Here is a 17,843-nt window from a genome sequence, read left to right as displayed (position 1 = left end):
GATTTTAACACATTGCGTACGGCGCTTATCAAATCGTACGATAACTCAAATAATTTTCAGTACATGAATTAATTTTCGGTATATATAAATACTGTTACACGAAAAATTACCACCTATACTAATACATGTACGGACATACAAAAATCCAATATGGTCGTTAAAGCAGGTTAAATCTATGATAATTACATTATAGAGCTCTGATAAGGGACCTATCCGTAAATTATTCTTAAAAAAGAAATAAATCAAAATTCAATGACAGTTTGTCGTTATAATTTAAAAAAAAATTTAATCTTCCAACTCAGCCCGTGTACGTCGCTACTATCAATTTGTAACAATGGAAAAATTGACGTATTCAAAAAAATGCATTCGTATTACCGCCGAAGGTAAAAGGTCGTTTTTTTTTGCTGTGAATTCGCATAACCGAGACGATAATACATTGCCTAAGTCCGATAAGCGTACAAACAAAATTATATTACCGAGATTAGTATAATATGAAAATTAATAAAATTTGGCAATACAAAGAAGCTTTTATTTGGACGCGATTTGAAATCTTGATAAAAATAGAAAATTCTCATTTCGAACTTAAAATATGTATGTGGATTAACGATGTATAAAATAATGTATGGTATTCGTTTTGACATCAGTTCCAGATTATTCCCAGTGTCGTCAGTGATTAAGAATCAATGTACGTGATGCTTGGTGATACAGTTTGTACAGTTTGCGATAACAATACACAATACGTGATAGCGTGCACAGCCGTCACGGAAGAGAACCATGAGAAAAGGCAGTCAAGAAAAATGCAAGTCAGCGTCCGAATAAACAAAGCGAACGTTCCAGTGTATTATTCATGCAATTGATAAAATACTAGAATAATTCCGAACCTTAGTAGCTGTTTGTCAACGATAAAATAAAGATAACAGATAAAAGGTTATCACGTAGATTTCTATGTGAAAATGTAAAAACATCTGAAAAGTGACACATACAATAGTTTACGAAGGTTTCCGACAACGTGGCTTCTGTCAGAATTCAAATTTCCCGCTCGAAGAGGCTCCGAGTCAGTAAACGTTTCCATGAAAATTATTTCACGAAAAGTCGATAACGTGCGATTGCAATATATATATCACAAATAAATAAATCTAATTAAAATTCGAGCACGCCTGTCCACGTGTGCCCGAAGCTTTTGAGTTGGGGGATACTTTTGATTGAGAGAAAAAAATTGATACGAAACATAGAATACAAACACAATATCGTCGATATCATTTTATTTAATGTGGAACACACGCATCATCGACATACTTAATACGTTCTTGGTTACAGGCTGAATGAAGACGTAAAATGATGGATAATTCATAGCACGTGTAATCCGCGTGTAATTCCGGTCATTGGCATCCCAGCCTCCTGAACTTACGTAACCCTAATTAATGTATTATTTATTAATTACCGACCGAGTAACGAGAGCGCGCGACAGACTGGACTTTTCACTTGAAATTTTTTCTTTGTCTGGTAAATTGCTTGCGAGTCATGATACAGTCGAGTGTCTGTAAAAGAGAAGAGAAAAACTTTTTTCTCCGAGGTTCACATAAATTCCGCGCGACGCATCGACGTCTGTAAACATGGCTGCCTCCAGTCGTCTCGTTAGAAACTCCTGTCAGTGTAAATATTGAAAAGGCGTCTTGAAGATGAGTAAGTACGGGACGCCGTGACGTCTGAGGACGTTTTGAAGTCAGCTTCGAGAAGACCTTTCGATATTTGTGCCGGCAGGGAAGTGTGAACTGCGATCTAATCGAAATCGATATATCGAAATGTCCAACGTGAAGTTCTCGTGTAGTGAACGCTGCGATGTCCGCGGCGTCGTTCGTTCGTTTGACAAGTCTCACAAGCCACGAAGATACTTAATTCCCATAGGATTACACAGGTATTAAAAGAAGTATATTATTATCGTACCACACAACACAACATGCAGCTCGTTCAGCCGGAACGTCCATTTATTTCGACGTCGTAGAGGCCTACGTGACAATTAATACTCAACTGACGACAATTAATAAACAGACGCCTGTGCGCCTCGCGTCCCTCGCGAATACTCTGCTTCGAGACATAACCTCAAATAGGTGTTAGAGTGACGTATCGTCGGACGACTCGCGGCTATCAATTAATTGTCAATGCACGTAATTAACACGTCTTGTTACGTACTATAAATCATATTCATTTACACGGTCTTTTATCCGAGCCACGAAGCTTTTCCACGTCTCTTCAAAAATCACTGGAATAAGAAACTACACTGACTCACCGAGTAGTTGCTTTGGCATAGCCTCTTATTTGAATCAAGCTGATATTAAAATTCTTGGCTCTTGCGAGTGCCAATTATTTTTATGAACAAATATGGTAATATTCATAAAAATTATTTACAAATGACTCTCGCCTGTTGGCGCAAAGAGTGTCAAACATTAACGATGGTCGTGGAAAAAATTCAAATGTCTTTTTTCCATATGGTTTTTCCAGTAACGTCATTTTTCTTCGTAATTCGCTTCTGTGTCTGTCATTTCTCTGTATTCTAATTTTTGAAATAATATTTATTTACAAATCGTTATTACATCGAATATTATATAATTTCATCGAATATCTTATTTTTGGGCATGACTTGGATACTAGCATAAACTGTTATCACGTCACAGGCTGGTTCCGACTATCTACTGTATCTACTGGATCAATGAACCAGATACTCTTAAATACACTATCAAGGTTCTTAACATGCTAATCCAAACGTAAAATAATGCTGGATATATTGTAAGTATTTTTTTAAGTTCTAGATGCTAATTCAACGCGTAAGAAATTTATTTATTTTTTAATAACAAACGTCACGACGATTTTTACCCCGCCTAATTGTGGTTAATTAGTCAGCTGATATCGTGATAAAAAGCACTTATGCAACTTCGCAATAATACCTTGACTCGTATCTGCTAATTCGCGATACACGTGCCCGTAGCTGAAAATACCGCAATTATAAATGTCCAAATGAATTTTTACGCTCTGCAGAAAAAATATTGTAAAGTACAGTGCTAAGAATCCCGTGGCACGACATATATGTTTGTAATGATTAAAAGACGAGGTGTCTGATAACCTCAGTAAATTAATCAGCGGCAGTACACAGTGTCAGGATAAATTGTTGTTTGTTGCAACAATAAATTTTTCCCATGTTCAATGCATACACGACTTACTTTTCAGTGAGGAACTATAGCAAAAAAATTCATCCAAATTGCACATTACGCCAATAACCCAATCCTAATGAAACTATTGCAATTAAAATGCACACTTAGCTCCTATCGAGTATTACGTACGATACGCAAAAGCATTTAAAAATCTGATTTTCAAGTAGCGTAAAGTCGAAAAATTACACATACAATATTATTTGCTCTCTTTTTTATACTTTTTCAATGTAACGATCGATAACTTCTATATTACGTATTGTGAGACAGGAAAAAATATATTTTCTTGCAAAAAAATACATTTTTTTACAAAAATCAAAGAATAAAAAAAAAGAAGGTTAATAGTCATCATTAGGCATTTTTATTTCCACATTTAAAACCATCGTCAAATTCAATAGCTACCGTGGCATTATTTCCCGACTATTCTTAAAGGCGCGTAATTTGAACCAGACAAACGACAACGTTAAATCACCGAGTAAAACCTTCGTTACGTCAGTTCGGCTTTAACAGTTTTACAAGTAGACCCTTCCTCTGCATTATTCGTCCGAGACTAATAAGTGCACTCGACTCTATCCACCCTTACGGTTACGTACAGTAACACCTTACCCCAATGAAACCCTCCATAAAGACAGCCAGCTACCCCTGGGTAAGCCTAAGTGCAGTCGCAAACAAGATCCGCTCTTTCCGAATGCATGAAACGTGATACGTTTCTAGTGGTAGCATACCACGTGTATATGTGATGTATGTACATATGTACACGCATGAAAAAGATCAATAACACTCGATTACTAAATGCCGATGAGACATAAATATTTAAATATTTCTCTATGATCGATTCGCCCCAAAAATACAATACATACTCGATAGTTTTCCATAAGTACGTAAGACCGGTAAACGTGTTAAAAGTAACGCGAGAGCATTTAGCCACTTTTGGGATTCCATGCAAAAGTATTTTTAAGAAATTCCCCTTAAGCCGAGTTCTCGCAAAACAGTCAAGAAAAGACGCTCGAATATTACAAAGCATTGGAAATCAAGGTACGAAGCTTAAGACGTATAGATATATATATCTATAAGTATAATATAGAATATGAATAGCCAGGTGATACACTTCAGTATTGTCTGTCGTTTGTACAAGCAGTAGCAATATCTTCGGACAGATAAGATAAGCCAGGTACTTGTCATGTTATCCTTTAGTAGCGACCATTCGTCATCGATAGTTTTCAGACGACCGTCATGGATAAATTATCGAGATTTTGAACAAACAAAACAGCACAATGAATGAACAAATAGAAAAAAGCATTTGAAAATGCCATACTCGATATCACGGAAAAAAGTCTGACCAGCTTTTCACTTTAATTTAACGTACAGCTTACGCTATAGATATAAAAACGATTGCCGTTGCGAGCCGGCCTCAAGATCACCAAGCTACCGTTATAGGCCGTAGTCTTCTGCTAGCATTTGAAAAACAGCGCGCCAAACGAAAACCCTTTGCACATTTATTCCTAAATCTAACGTATAAATAAATGAGAAATATATGTCGTCTTCACTCACCATTTGTTTCCTTCGATTTCTCGTAAATCTTAGCTGAAGCTTCTCCAACAAATCTGCCTCGTAGATCTGCTTTTTCCTTGGGTAAGAGCGCGAATGCCTCACGGTTGAATTCACCACAGCTGAGCCCATGCGGCCATCTTGCGCGATACCGTACGTGTAACATAAAATGCGCTATTGGCTCCGTGGTGGCGTCGTCGTCGTCGTCGCCGCTGTCGGTAATTGCGTAACCTCACTTGCTTTCGGTGTCTCCTTCTCGCTCCTCTCGGATTCTTCTCCTTTTCACTCTTGTGAAATTGTTTCCTAATCTCGCCGCAAAGATCGACGGGGCGCAGCACCTTCCGAGCTGCAGCTTTTCCCGTGCGAAATGACGTTACAAAAATCACAGTGTTGCCTGAAACATTTTGTTTACCGCACGATACACTTTCCGACGAGGATATTGATGGTAAAGAGGTTTAGCCCTCTAGTATTCCGAGTCTGAAATAAAGCTTATAGTGGATTGTCAGTACGTTTTAAACGTCTACGGTCGTTTCAGCATCTTTCACGTGTCCAGTGGTGGCTCAGTAGCTGTCAGGCCGGAGTCCCGTAAGAACCATGTTTACTACGATAAATCCAGCAGTGAGTAGACTTTAAAAAAGACTGCAGCGAATTGATACCCGTATTAAAATCACTGTATATGAACATAATTTACTCTTACTGACTTTTAGTACTTCAACTGTTTTGCTAAGCAAACTTCTATTTATTGGTGTGGCATTAAAAGTCTAATTACCAGCTGCTACTTTAGATACAGCTGTCATTGCTCTTAAGATAGAACGACGACAAATACATGTCACGTGGATAAGATACCGACGAGCAGTAAAAAAATAAGGTAAGTTTAAAAATAGAAATCAACAAAGTGCAGGATTTTTAAAAATTGGTCTCTTGAAATTTGACATGATCAACGACTGTATACTGATTTCACTGAAAGATGATCCGTACACTTAAAACACAAAAGCTTAAATAAATACAATATCGTCTTAGTCCATACAAATTTCCATTGCAATTAATCTAGTTACTTATATTAAAATCTGAACCTCGTTCTCTACACACTGTCCACTATATACTTTCAAAAAGTGTCGTGACACGCGTTGAACGATCAGACACCGTATGAAATTTTCTAGAAGCAATTCTCCCTCTAAAAAATGAATTCCTTTAAAATGACTTTCAATTATCGGTTAAAAGGATAACGACAAGACCGAACAAAAATGCAAACCCACGAAAATATCTTTATATACAAAACTACATCCTGAATTGTCAAGCACATGAAAAATATAACAATACGGGTTAAAACTCGTGCGCAATTTACGTAATAAAACATCCACGTGCGTCTCGTTAATCCACAAAAAAAAACTGCACTGAAATTACTTTCTAAACTCTTACCATGTTTTTCATCTTCTCCCGACTGTCTTCAGAGCGTATAGTTTATAACCCCGTAGCACAATCTCTATTCTCCTTTCGACTAGGCAGTCGTCGCTCCACTAACAAAATGGCCATGGACAATAGCGCGACTGTCTCGTGAGACGATTCTACGTCGTCCAAACTGGGGGATATAAGAGAAAGCCAATTTCTTCGAAGTAGCTCGAATGAAATAACATGGAATTCTTATCAGTCAGCCGTAGACAAAACGGCGCCTCTCCCTTCTGCCATGCCCTATTCCAGTACAAGGACAGATACATATGTATATCCTCGAGGAGTTTTTCTACTTCAGGAAAATGGACGCTCCCAGTAAGTTCGTGCAAGGCTAACGAAAACGAATGGCCAACAGGGGATTCACGGAAAGGATCAAAGGCAGTTGACAATGTCTGAAAAAGGATGAACGGTCAATATTGTTGTTTACATTGTTTATTAATTTTTTTTGTCTTTATCTTTCTTTTCTCTACATCCCTCGTTACACACGTACTGAACAAGGATCAATTGATGACATTGCTTTACACACTTACGGACTAGGGCTCAGCAGGATGATCGGAACTCCACAGCAAAATGAAATATCCACTCGAGAACTTTTTTACCTCAAGCACACATTTATATCTGTAGGTATCAGGAAAATTTGCCATAGGTCTTTTTAAACGGTACGTACGGCTATAGCCTATAGCGTGTATTTAACATACGGTACAGTGTGTTATTGTAGGTTATGCGTATGCATAAAGTTTATCCTTACATACGCTTGGTGGAATAATTATTTTTTTTTAATACCCCGGTGCAGAAAGCGACACCGTGTAAAGTTAGCGGGAAATCACTTAAGCTATGTAGATTAATCGATATATGGATCGATAAAATTAATCGATACGACACGCCAGCGCATCGCGAATTGTACGAACTATTGTACGCGCGTCCCTCTGATCGCGGGAAAGTGAAGTAATAATTTTTTTTACAAATAACAAGAGAAAAAAGGACTGAGAAGAAATAAAAGCAACATTGAAAACTATTATTGAACGATTTCCTTTGGCACTGACGGTCTTCCTGCCCTTTTCTCCCACCCCTCCTCTGCGTAGGCGTCTCCTTAGAATCAAATTTTTTTTTCGCAACTCCAACTAACCTCAAAATGATCTTCCAAGGAATTGCGTACGAAATTACGAAAATTTCGCAAACGTGCCTGACGTACGTGTGTCCAGCGTGCGTGATGTGAAAAACGTGATAGGATTAAAACAAAAAAATTAAGTAGCGTGACCTTGCTGCGACATCTTTTTTTTCAGTGGCATTTAAAATCCTTACCTATATCAAGCGCACGAAGCGCATACGACATTAGACGTATTTTCCCTTCCAAATTTGCTAAATGATAATACATAATACGATGTTCAGAGGTTCCGTGTCCGTGGGAAATGCAACTTTTCAAAATGCTCGTCGCCATCACTGGTACAGCCCACGTGCACTATTCTCCTTCAACATCGACATATTTACTATGGACAATTACAGGAACACGATGAATAATTAAATCTTACTGTTAACTAACCTAAGCGCTAATCTACGAAAATAATAAATCTATTATCGAACTACTCGACGATGTCTTTTTCCCACGAACTTTTCGCCACGTGTTAGCGACACGTGAGTAAAACAAAATGTTTACAATTTTTGGTAAATAAGTGTGTGTGTATATATATATATCATGTCTATCGACGTGTAACCGTTACAATTCGACCGAAAGGCGAATTCTAAAGTTCCCGATGAAACATTCGTTTTCCACTATCGCATATAATTTTCAGCTGACTCGCGAATCATACGTATGTTAATTAAAAATATCAATGATGATAACAAACAAGACGAAATATCGCGACGACTTGTATTTCCAATGATCTCGAAGTAAACGATATTATTGCATAAATGAATGCCAAAAAAATTGCAGACACTGCACCTTGTTGTATATTATATACACATATATCCTGATACCAATCTAAGCACAATACATATATAAGAATTGGCGTACGACCTCAAGAAAAATCCATTGGAAGAATATTACCAGCGCCCGAAAAGCATGGAGTAACGTAAAGGAGGTTACGTACATTCAAGAAGGCGACAGTGGCGCCGCGTGACGTTAGCGTCGTTCAACGAAGTTTCCGGACATAACAATATAAGTCGGCGGAAAAACGGCGGGGAATTCGAGAGCAGCGAGAGAATCGACACTCTGTTACAGACGTAACATCCATTTATTCCCGCGATTAGAAAATTCTAGAAGTCGAGCTCGCGAGAAATCCACGTGGGAAATATTAACAATCGCGCTGGAATGATTCGTCTGGACATAAAGAACGGATACGATGAAGGAAATGCCAGTGGCGACAAAAAAAAAACAAAGAAAAAAAAAACAAAGAAAAGTCAACACTTGGTCTCCCTGCTAAATGGAAAAAAGTAGAAGAGAAAGGATAAACGAAATAAACAATAAAGGTGTCTCCGTCGCGCCTCTGCCGGTCGTATTTGTTACCACTCTATCTCATTGTCATATTTCTCCCTCTCTATTTCTTTGTCTATCTCTTAGGTCTCAGGCCTGCTCGTTCGTCACCGACGTTGATTGCTTCGGTTCCAGGACATTAAACAGATTCTTTCTCAGGAGATGTTCGGACACGTGTTCATAGGTAACGAAGGTGATCACTGTCGCCGGTGTTACCCTGGTTAGGTTGACCCCCAAACCTTTGTAAAAGCCACGCCAACCTTCGCCCCTGTAACCAACCACCAGCAATACTCTGTTTTTACTTTGTCATAAAACAATTTTACCACGTACTCTAATCAAGGTGGGAGATTCATTGAAAATACTTTCTTCTTTTTCTTTTTTGCCAATTCCTACGACTGGGACGCTCGGCGCGTGACGATTCTCATATTTTATTTCAATATGTCAGCCGATGACAAGTAACGGCACGAAAACAATGTGTACCCGCCGCGTACGATTCTTGATGGAAATCGAATACGCGTTGCTCTTACGTGCTACGTTAGACTTGCGTGGCTCTTTAATGACTTGGCTCGGCCAATCGCGTCCTCGGCAAATCTTGTCGCCGGCAATGAAAACACGCCCGACGCTTTTCAATTCGTCGTTTACCCGCGAGGTAAACGAGGTTCGATCAAAAATCGTACTGCTGGTGGTTTTTCACGAGGAATTCACTTGCGTTTCACTCGTCACGCGTTCGCACGCACGATCGCAAGAACAAAGTACATCTGCAGTCGTTGTAACAAAGAAATATATTTAAAAAAGTAGTGGTCCAGCCACGAAAATACAATAATTGTGCGTCCGCGCGAAAAGCGATTTTACGCTTACAGTAGTCAAGGGGTGTGGTGCTTTGTTACAACGATAATACAACGTATCTGTAGTTTGGTAGGAAGGACGAAATATTCGTGAGAACGTCTACAATGTTATTATATCGGATGAATAAATTACGTCGACTCTGCTTAACGAGGACAACAAAGAGTTGTCTCTTGTCAATGAGATAAAACATTGCCAAAGTATTATTATAGCGTATGCTTATAAGAAACTAAAATGGCTATTTCATTATCTCTGACGTACAATCAATCCTCGTTCCTTTCTTTCCTTCCTTTCAATTTCATCCCAACGTTCACGTTTACTCGCGCTATATACGATTCTTTTATTGTTTTTATTCTCGGGATTGCGTCATCGACCGACACGGTATATCGTGTTCGCGGTAACTTCACCGTTCTCACGTGTCACCCTGTCTCTACTTTACCTACAGAAGGCATGGGGCTCTGCTATTTATAGCTAAGAAGTCACATAAATAAATTCTTCCTACTATTTACAAATTGCGAAGAGACTAAACGTATATTGCTAATAAACGACCTGACTCGCTTGGAACACGTGTAAAAATTTGTATTTATTTTTTGTTTCAAAATTTTGCCCTGTCGCGTAACGACATCTGTGTTACGAGACGGAGATAAATAGATGTAAATTCGAAAAGTGATATACGAAAAATAATTAACTAAAATAAATTAACTTCATCCCCGTGATTTCACGTGCGACGCGCAGAGTCAGTCGAGCCTCTAGTTATATATTATTGAATTTCTTCGTATTTATCGTTCAGACTGACACATGTGTCGCGTGCGACGTGGCGTCAAGAAAAATTTAAAGTGAAAACAGCCTATCGTTTTTCATTTTTATCAATAACTTTGCATACCTAACATTTATAACTTAGCTTAATCGTGACTCTATGTATGCGCATTTATAATAAGCCATAATCTTGTATTCCTTTTATTCATTCATTCGCATAGTCATTGATCTATTACGTATGCGCTATGGGTGCGCTTTTCCTTAATTTCATATTTCTAGCCACGTATTTTCTTCTTTTTTTTTTTTCCATCTGTTTCTCACCTCTCACGCTGTCCCCTTACACTCGGCATTGTTTCTCATCCTCAAGTTAAATTGCTCTTGCGAGCAGATTACGCCTCAATTCAGCTAAAGCCAGTTTAGATGAATTAGTAGCTAAAGTGAAGTTTCATGAAAACTACATTGTCCTCCCTAACGCTCGACGCCATGGAAATCTCAAAGTATTAAGAAGTTCGCGTCAAAGTGAATCCAGGCACTGCCTTTACCAATTCTCGCTTTTTTTTCTTATTTCTTTCCCTTCGTCACCGAGTCTAAAAACGACATTGTTTTATTGGCTCTACGACATTATATCTAATTGGCAACGCATGTTCACACATCGGTTTTCTTGCTTTTGCTTTGATTAATGGCACCAGACTTGTTTATATAATGATCGGTCTTTTAAATACAAAGATCAAGTTTTACGAACAGCCCTGGGTGTTACTCGAGTGGGCCATGAAAATTGAAAACGTATCCCTTGCAGGATACGAATCAATGAAATGTAATAAACGTGCGTAAAGTTTTTCATTAGATGAATGAAGTTATTAATTAACAGTATTAAGTACAGGTACGGCCTTTTTAAAGAGTCTCCGAATACAAAAGAGACACACTGAAGAGAATTATAAGAAGTACGAGATACAAAAAAAAATGTTCATTATAATTCTAGTAACAATTGTAAGCGCAAATCAAAAGGCCACTTTTACGCCTCGGATCTTGTCAAATGTTTCTTTTTTTTAATTATAAATGATACCATTGCGATCATTAAAGAAATAGAATATAACTGGCAACCAATAAGGAGGTTTGTCTTACACTATCGAATGACATGCAATTAACAGAATGACGGTTTCTTGAAGAAAAATAATATACGTGACTCTGTAGAAGAAACGGAAATGGCATTCGGTACGTACAATCTATTGAAGAGAAATACGGACTAAACCATTAGACTGTACACGTCGGATTAATCGTAGCGAACAGGACGTACAGTCCCGATTAATATATTTTGAGCCACTGGCAGCTTAGTTATTTGTCGTGGATGAAGCTGATGGCAAGAGGATCGTATAGTGCCGTTTTTTTTAAAATTCTATGTTAAATTAAACAAGTTGTACGTAACAAAAGAAAATCGATGTATCACGTGAAACACGCATCGCCAGGAATTGTTTGCTAAAATCACTCGAATCACTCAAGTCCTGCCCTCCACAGCCATTAAGTCTAAAGTACTCTAATAATATCGCCCCGATGGTCTTCCGAGAGACGATCGATCTGAGCTATACCTAAAGCCGACGGAGCCAGCCACCATCATCATCACGATCTTAGGATGAACAAGTAAAAAGAATCGGGAGTATAATAGTACGAGAAGCACAATAGCACAGCGGAAGCACCCATTAACGTTCAGGACGTTAGAGAGAGTTCTTGAAAGCTGTAACGTAAGGAAAAATTATATAAAAAGCAATAAAATTTTATTCCGTCTGTAATACTGAAGTGCGCGAGTTCCTTTCACTGATAAAGTATTGCAACTTACGGATGACACGTATAAATAAAATTTGTAAAAGCCTATCACATGATGTTAATGGGATGCTTCGGCTATGATGCTTCTAAAATTCCAGAAAAATGATCGTTTACAATTACATCGAATTGGAGTTAACGCGTAAGTGTTCCTCCTAGAGGTAGGAGGAATCGACTGAAAAAAATCCAAATACGTGGTATCGCGCTAAACTTAATTGTTATTGGTGAACTTTTCGTAGATGATGATGACCAGGCAAATGTTCGGCGTGACGTGCAGGAGATAGGGTGACAACCCTTTATAGAAACCCTTCAATCCCTCTAACCTCCATGTCAGTTGAATGCAGTCCCATGTTCCTCGATAATCATGATGATGATCTTGCAGTCTGGCTCTGACCACTTGGTATGGATATGTTGAGGCAGCGGCTATCAATTTTGACAAGGCTGCAAAAACAATGTAGTCCATCGTGCCCTGGAAATGAGATAACAGAAAACATAGTAGCATCAGTAATTTCAAAACAGAGGATATGCATTATATGTTGGATTGTTGCTCAAAGATATAGCGAGTGTCAATCTCCTGTTATCAGCAACGCACTCCTCATAAGGATACTGCGTAACACATTGTTATACGTATGCTGAATGGGAGAAATAAACTCATCCGGAGAACAAGGCATTACAGGCGATAGGTTTATACAATTTATAGGATTTCTTAAGTCAAAATAAATCCTAATCGTGATAAATCATTGCTGACACGAGTTACGTGCTATTTATTGCAGGAAATATTCCTTTGGCACGACACATAATTCTTACATCAAACACATATGCTGCAGTGCTAACCGTGTTGTAATATCAATGCTAATGTACGACACGAGTGAGGCATTAATATAATTTGTACTTAACTTTCTGTGCTCCGCTAATTCTTAGTGTTAACTCTGCGTCTTATTACTATTTCAGAATGAAGGGAAACATCTGCGTATCCTCAAATTGGACATCACATGATGTCCTGTTTGACATCCTCAATATATAGAATCTAATACAGTGCTTACCAATTTTGTATCGATGGGAAGATCTCTGTAGATATTATATTTATTCTTCATCTCTTCATACGCCATGAATTGGATGGCACCATGAGACACACCGAACATTCCAGGAACTAAACCCTGCACATAAAAACATAAAGAAAAGCATAAAAACACATAATCGACACTTGACTGTAATAATAAGTAACATTGTATAACAAGCTTACTCTGTACAGGCCTCTAATGCCTTCAGTTCTGTATATTTTGTTGAGAGCATCGACCGTACCCGAGTATCTCTTTGATTCAGCCAGACTAACATCCCCAGCATATTGCAAACAAAGTCGTGTCTTTACTACCCAAATTGGATTAGTCATTAGTAGGGTTAGGATGCCAGCATCAGCAGCTGCAACCATATGTAGCGTAGGACCAAGTGGCTTCTTAGTGTTTCCACCCTGGATCCACGTTTTAATAGTGTTGTAACTGTGAACAAAAAATGACAATTTACATGCCAATAATATTATTTAACTCTATGCCTACCAGGCTCTATTACTGATACAGAGTACCACGATGTGACATTGACATTTTATATGATAAGAATCAAACCAACAGCACAAAAACCTGTAATTATATTTTTATATTAGAATTATTGAATAATAAAGTGCGAGAGGCGTCATTACTAAATAAACATGATTACAGAAACGAACGTTACATAAACTTCAGATGTGATCCAAAAAGCCATACCCTGGTAATAATTAGGTTTAAACGGATAAAATGATAATGATATATAGGATCAGCTCATGTTAGAATGCACAAAAAATGACTTCTGGTTGTCAGTAAACGTATAATTCATTTATATAATTGATTTGCGAGAGTACGAAAACAATAATGACGAAAGTCTTTATTTTTCCGACTAATCTGAAATGATACAAAAGGGGACACACCCCCATAGGATCTTGCAAAACGAAACAGTCAAGTGAAATGATACGAAGCTATAGATAATACAAAAAAAAGTTAATTTGATACGCCGCTGTGATCTCACGTATTTTGTAAGATTTTCTAGATTTGCCGTAAATAATACTTTATTAGGCAACTGATATGGTCGCACTTACAAGAAAAAATAGAAACCCCAGGAACTGCCAGATCCCAAAACATTCGGCATGACTCCCCTGTAGAGTCCACGAAGACCTTCCATCCTGACAATCTCCGAGATCGCATTTCTCAGTCCGTTGTATTGAGGCGTCGTTTTAGTGACACCGTCGTTCACTGAAACAACAAATTACGTCAAATACACCTGGAATTTATGGGCCATGAAACGTTATAGGTTTTTTCAACATCACGCAACCAAACACAACAATTTGAAATTCCGAGAGAGCTAAAACGTGATATATAATTGTTTACAGATGTTACTAGCATCTGTTTCTTACGTGTACGAATAATCTGTAAAGTATGGCTGGTCAACGTCGGGTGATTGTTTCTTTCGTAAATCCATAATTTTTTTTCCAAGAAAGGTTAACTAGTCACCGCGATAACTCCAATTGTCATCCAATTGATATCCGAGTGTCATAGTTTATCATACGGATGCTAATTCGTTGCTTTTCTGAACCATACCTTATGCATAACAATTTTTTATTTATCCAGCTTCAATCTATTCTACATAACTTTGCAAAAAGGATCGCTCGACTAACGCAGGCAGACAATTACAAGCCCTCTTTTTCTACTATCTGTCAGCAGTTCATTTGAAGTAGAATAACGGTAATCGAACGGTTAACAAAATACTTGTAATTCATACTTGCTGATAAGTTCAGTTTCCACTGGAACTTTCGCTTATTATATTCCATAGGGAGAAATATACGCTTGGCCTGACGCCACAGCGAATTTCCACGAAATTCGCGAACTCACGTGCTTCTGACGAAACGCAAAGAATTTATAAGATTTTGGTATAACGCCAGAAAATTTTACGACGAAAATACACAACTGTGTCTACGTCCTGAGCGTATCTGTAGTATTCACCTTACCAAAGAACTTAACACGTTGCCACGACAATGAATCAGAATCAATCAGAATACTCGAGATAAAACGAGATTGTAAATCAAATCCTCCGCAAAGTACAATAAATTACTATAGAAACTAGAGAAGAAAAAAGTGAATTTCTCCTGGTCACTACGCTAGGAAAATTACTGAGTTCAATTTATTCTTGGCAGAGTGTGCGAGCTTGTATCTCTGTTCTTTTAAAAAACACTAAGGATAACTGCGAATGACGTCCATTAAAGAACACCGTGTGTTGTTAAGTGATTGTTGAGGTAACTTACGTGAAACAAAATAAAGGTTGAATATGTAAGTCATAATTGCGCCACTGCGTCTTTTGTTTTGTCTAGTATTCTATTTAGTACTTTGTCGAAAACAATAGACTTATACAGTAACTTGACACGGGTTGTCGCTAACAATTAATACCATTATATAGATTGATGTTTCTCGAAGCTATATTCTTCGTTGGTGATATACAATATGTTCACAAGAACAATGAACAAGTCTATAACAGCGCCGGACTCATAATGCGACTTTGGTTATTGATTAATTTTTAGAGTCAAATTAGATAAAATACGCTGTGGTATTGTTAGTCTTCAGCATCCCTTATTAGTACAGTGTAAAAGCTTCTATAATAAATCTCGTCCAGGTTTCTTATATAAGACCAGAAACCCAGACAGTATGAACCTAACCTATAGTATACTGTAAGACATTCCTTTAGGTCCAGATTAACCGTTAACTTGGCTGAAATCCTTTCAACTGAAATCTTCAGCTTCGTTCACCTGACTTTGATTAACGACAAATCTCTCGAGGATAAAGTTCCGAGGAAAATTTCCCATTCTTTTTTATTGAATGCTTGAATGAACTTTTAGTTTTTCGCAATTGGCAATTTAACAGAGAACTTTGCTACAGATAAAATTTCTCAATATGGCGTAACAAAGTATGATGACTACTAATGCAAGAGTTGGAACGATTGGTTTCAGGAAATCGAAAGGTTAAGAAAGTTTATAGGGTCTTCACGTTATTTTGAAGGAATCAGTCATTACAGTCAATGAAGCGAGGTATGTTAGCTTTCTATATTCGTTTCACCTGAATATCCTCATTAATACGGATGGAAAGTAGCTCGTCGTTTTAAACGAATGAAAATCGTAGAAAAGGGCGTAATTAACCGCATTTTAAGAAAATAAAGAAAAAAGAAGGATTAGTAAAAAGAAACGAGGAACTTGAAGTATTGTGAAAAATCACTGCTCGGGTTTATAACAGCTGGCAAGTAACGATCTACTGTGAATAACGCGTTGACGACATATATAATATATACATAAGCGTATGTACGTATATACATGGTTAAAACACGTGTATATTTGCTAAATCACGTGTTGGATAATACACATCATTCTGTCCAATGACGCAAAAAATAGATAGTTAAACTTTTCCTAAGTTACTCTACACGTTGTCCCTTATGGCAGTGTAAGACCGAACAGCCATTTTTCTATTACCAAAGACATTCTATATGCTAACGAAACATTTTTATCTAAATCATTCACATTCACATTAATTCACATTCATCTGTATCTTAGCTTCCTTACACTTGACTCTATAGAGCAAAAAGCCAATAAGGATCAAGAAGAAGTATCTTAGTTCCGTTGCTACTTGAGAGAAGGTGAAAGGTTAGCTAACATTTGGTGGTGTAATATACTAGAGATTGCATCATTTTCTTAAACTACTTGACATGTATTATTATTATTATCAGAATAATGATTTCAGTTACTCAGAACCGGTATACTTATTTTAATAAGTTATTTCTGTGGTGTAAAGATGATGTTTGATTCATACTTAAGCATTCTGATAAAGAATGATGAATATTTTTATTAATTATTAACAAATGACTTATCAAGTTCAGTGTCAGTGGTGTAGGATATTATATTTCAGATTCTCGACTACCAGGTTCTATGACATCGATACTCTGATTAGTTAATATCAACTAGGATTATCAGTCATAAAAGGATAATATAGAAATATGTGAGGAGTCTGTTAGTATCAGAATTAATTACTAATGACGATAGTTATATCTTTAAAAATATCTAAGATGTTATGAGTTCCACTAGAACATGTTTGTACTAGACAAGGGACGCTTCAAATTTTCTGTCTTGTTTTCATTGCCATTTTAATCATTTATAATGAAAATTTCGAATGCCATAAAGAAATCTGAAATGAGATCATACGAAAGCACGTGCTGTTCTGACTTCCGTCATTATCTTCTCTTCCAGTTCGCGTCTCTGAATCTTACAAAAAAAAAAGATCGATAAACTCACCAGCAAATCTGATTTTTATGAGGTCCAAGGGATGAAGCATCAGGGTTGAAACAACACCTCCGGAAACACCGGCGACAAGGTGCTCATATCTAAGGTGGCTGAGCACGGGAAGCAATCGGGGTGGTCCTGCTGTCCCCGTCGTTTTAATAGCAGACATTTTCCGTGCAGCAGACTGTTCTACGTTCGTTACCGAGTTTTTGGCTTCGTTTCCACACGCATCCTTACCGACATTAGCAGCACTCGTTTCCACTCTTCTGCATATTTGTTGGTCCACCGGAGACGCTGTTAACCCGACCGTACTACAAGCCGTTACGCGAATTTATTCGCGTAATTTTCGAGAATTACGCAACAAAAAAGATACAATGCGTGCGCTGATCGCCGCCATACTAAACTTCGCGAAGAGTCC

General features: G+C 37.7%; 2 protein-coding genes and 1 long non-coding RNA gene across 5 annotated transcripts in view; 1 reads left to right on the top strand and 2 right to left on the bottom strand.

Moving 5' to 3' along the window:
- Positions 1-6,294, bottom strand: part of LOC107264087 (ras-related protein Rab-32) — a 19,842-nt gene extending 13,548 nt beyond the window's left edge. Inside the window, exons 1-2 of one of the 3 annotated variants that reach the window (XM_015731963.2) lie at positions 6,171-6,294; positions 4,755-5,145 (exon numbers count right to left, since the gene is read on the bottom strand). In XM_015731963.2, the coding sequence (XP_015587449.1) occupies positions 4,755-4,917 (163 nt within the window). In that variant the 5' untranslated portion in view covers positions 4,918-5,145; positions 6,171-6,294. Of the gene's footprint in view, positions 1-1,944; positions 1,975-4,754; positions 5,146-6,170 lie in introns of those variants that run through there. The other 2 variants (XM_015731967.2, XM_015731971.1) reach the window with 2 other exon arrangements.
- LOC112493847 overlaps positions 1-13,145 on the top strand; it is a 16,847-nt gene extending 3,702 nt beyond the window's left edge. The window contains exons 2-3 of the long non-coding RNA XR_003058746.1: positions 645-1,915; positions 13,036-13,145. This is a non-coding gene — a long non-coding RNA (uncharacterized LOC112493847). The remainder of the gene's footprint in view (positions 1-644; positions 1,916-13,035) is intronic.
- Positions 6,617-17,843, bottom strand: LOC107264090 (mitochondrial folate transporter/carrier). The gene is made up of 6 exons (XM_015731978.2): positions 17,438-17,843; positions 14,210-14,363; positions 13,328-13,580; positions 13,128-13,241; positions 12,408-12,553; positions 6,617-8,938 (listed from the first exon to the last, which is right to left on the bottom strand). Exons 1-6 carry the CDS (start codon positions 17,592-17,594, stop codon positions 8,761-8,763), a joined length of 1,002 nt encoding a protein of 333 aa, XP_015587464.1. The 5' UTR covers positions 17,595-17,843; the 3' UTR covers positions 6,617-8,760.

The sequence above is a fragment of the Cephus cinctus genome, unplaced genomic scaffold (genome assembly GCF_000341935.2).
Source record: "Cephus cinctus unplaced genomic scaffold, Ccin1 Ccin1_scaffold0168, whole genome shotgun sequence".
NCBI lineage: Eukaryota > Metazoa > Arthropoda > Insecta > Hymenoptera > Cephidae > Cephus > Cephus cinctus.
The sequence above is the reverse complement of the archived record's forward strand: the minus strand, read 5'-3'. Positions and strand labels throughout refer to the sequence as shown.

Coding starts and splice junctions, on each gene's coding strand:
- LOC107264090 (XM_015731978.2), bottom strand. CDS start 17,594: ATGTCTGCTATTAAAACGACGGGGACAGCAGGACCACCCCGATTGCTT. Junction 12,554..13,127: donor TTCCCATCGATACAAAATTG/GTAAGCACTGTA, acceptor TCTCATTTCCAG/GGCACGATGGACTACATTGT. Junction 8,939..12,407: donor TGCATTCAACTGACATGGAG/GTTAGAGGGATT, acceptor GGTTGGTTACAG/GGGCGAAGGTTGGCGTGGCT.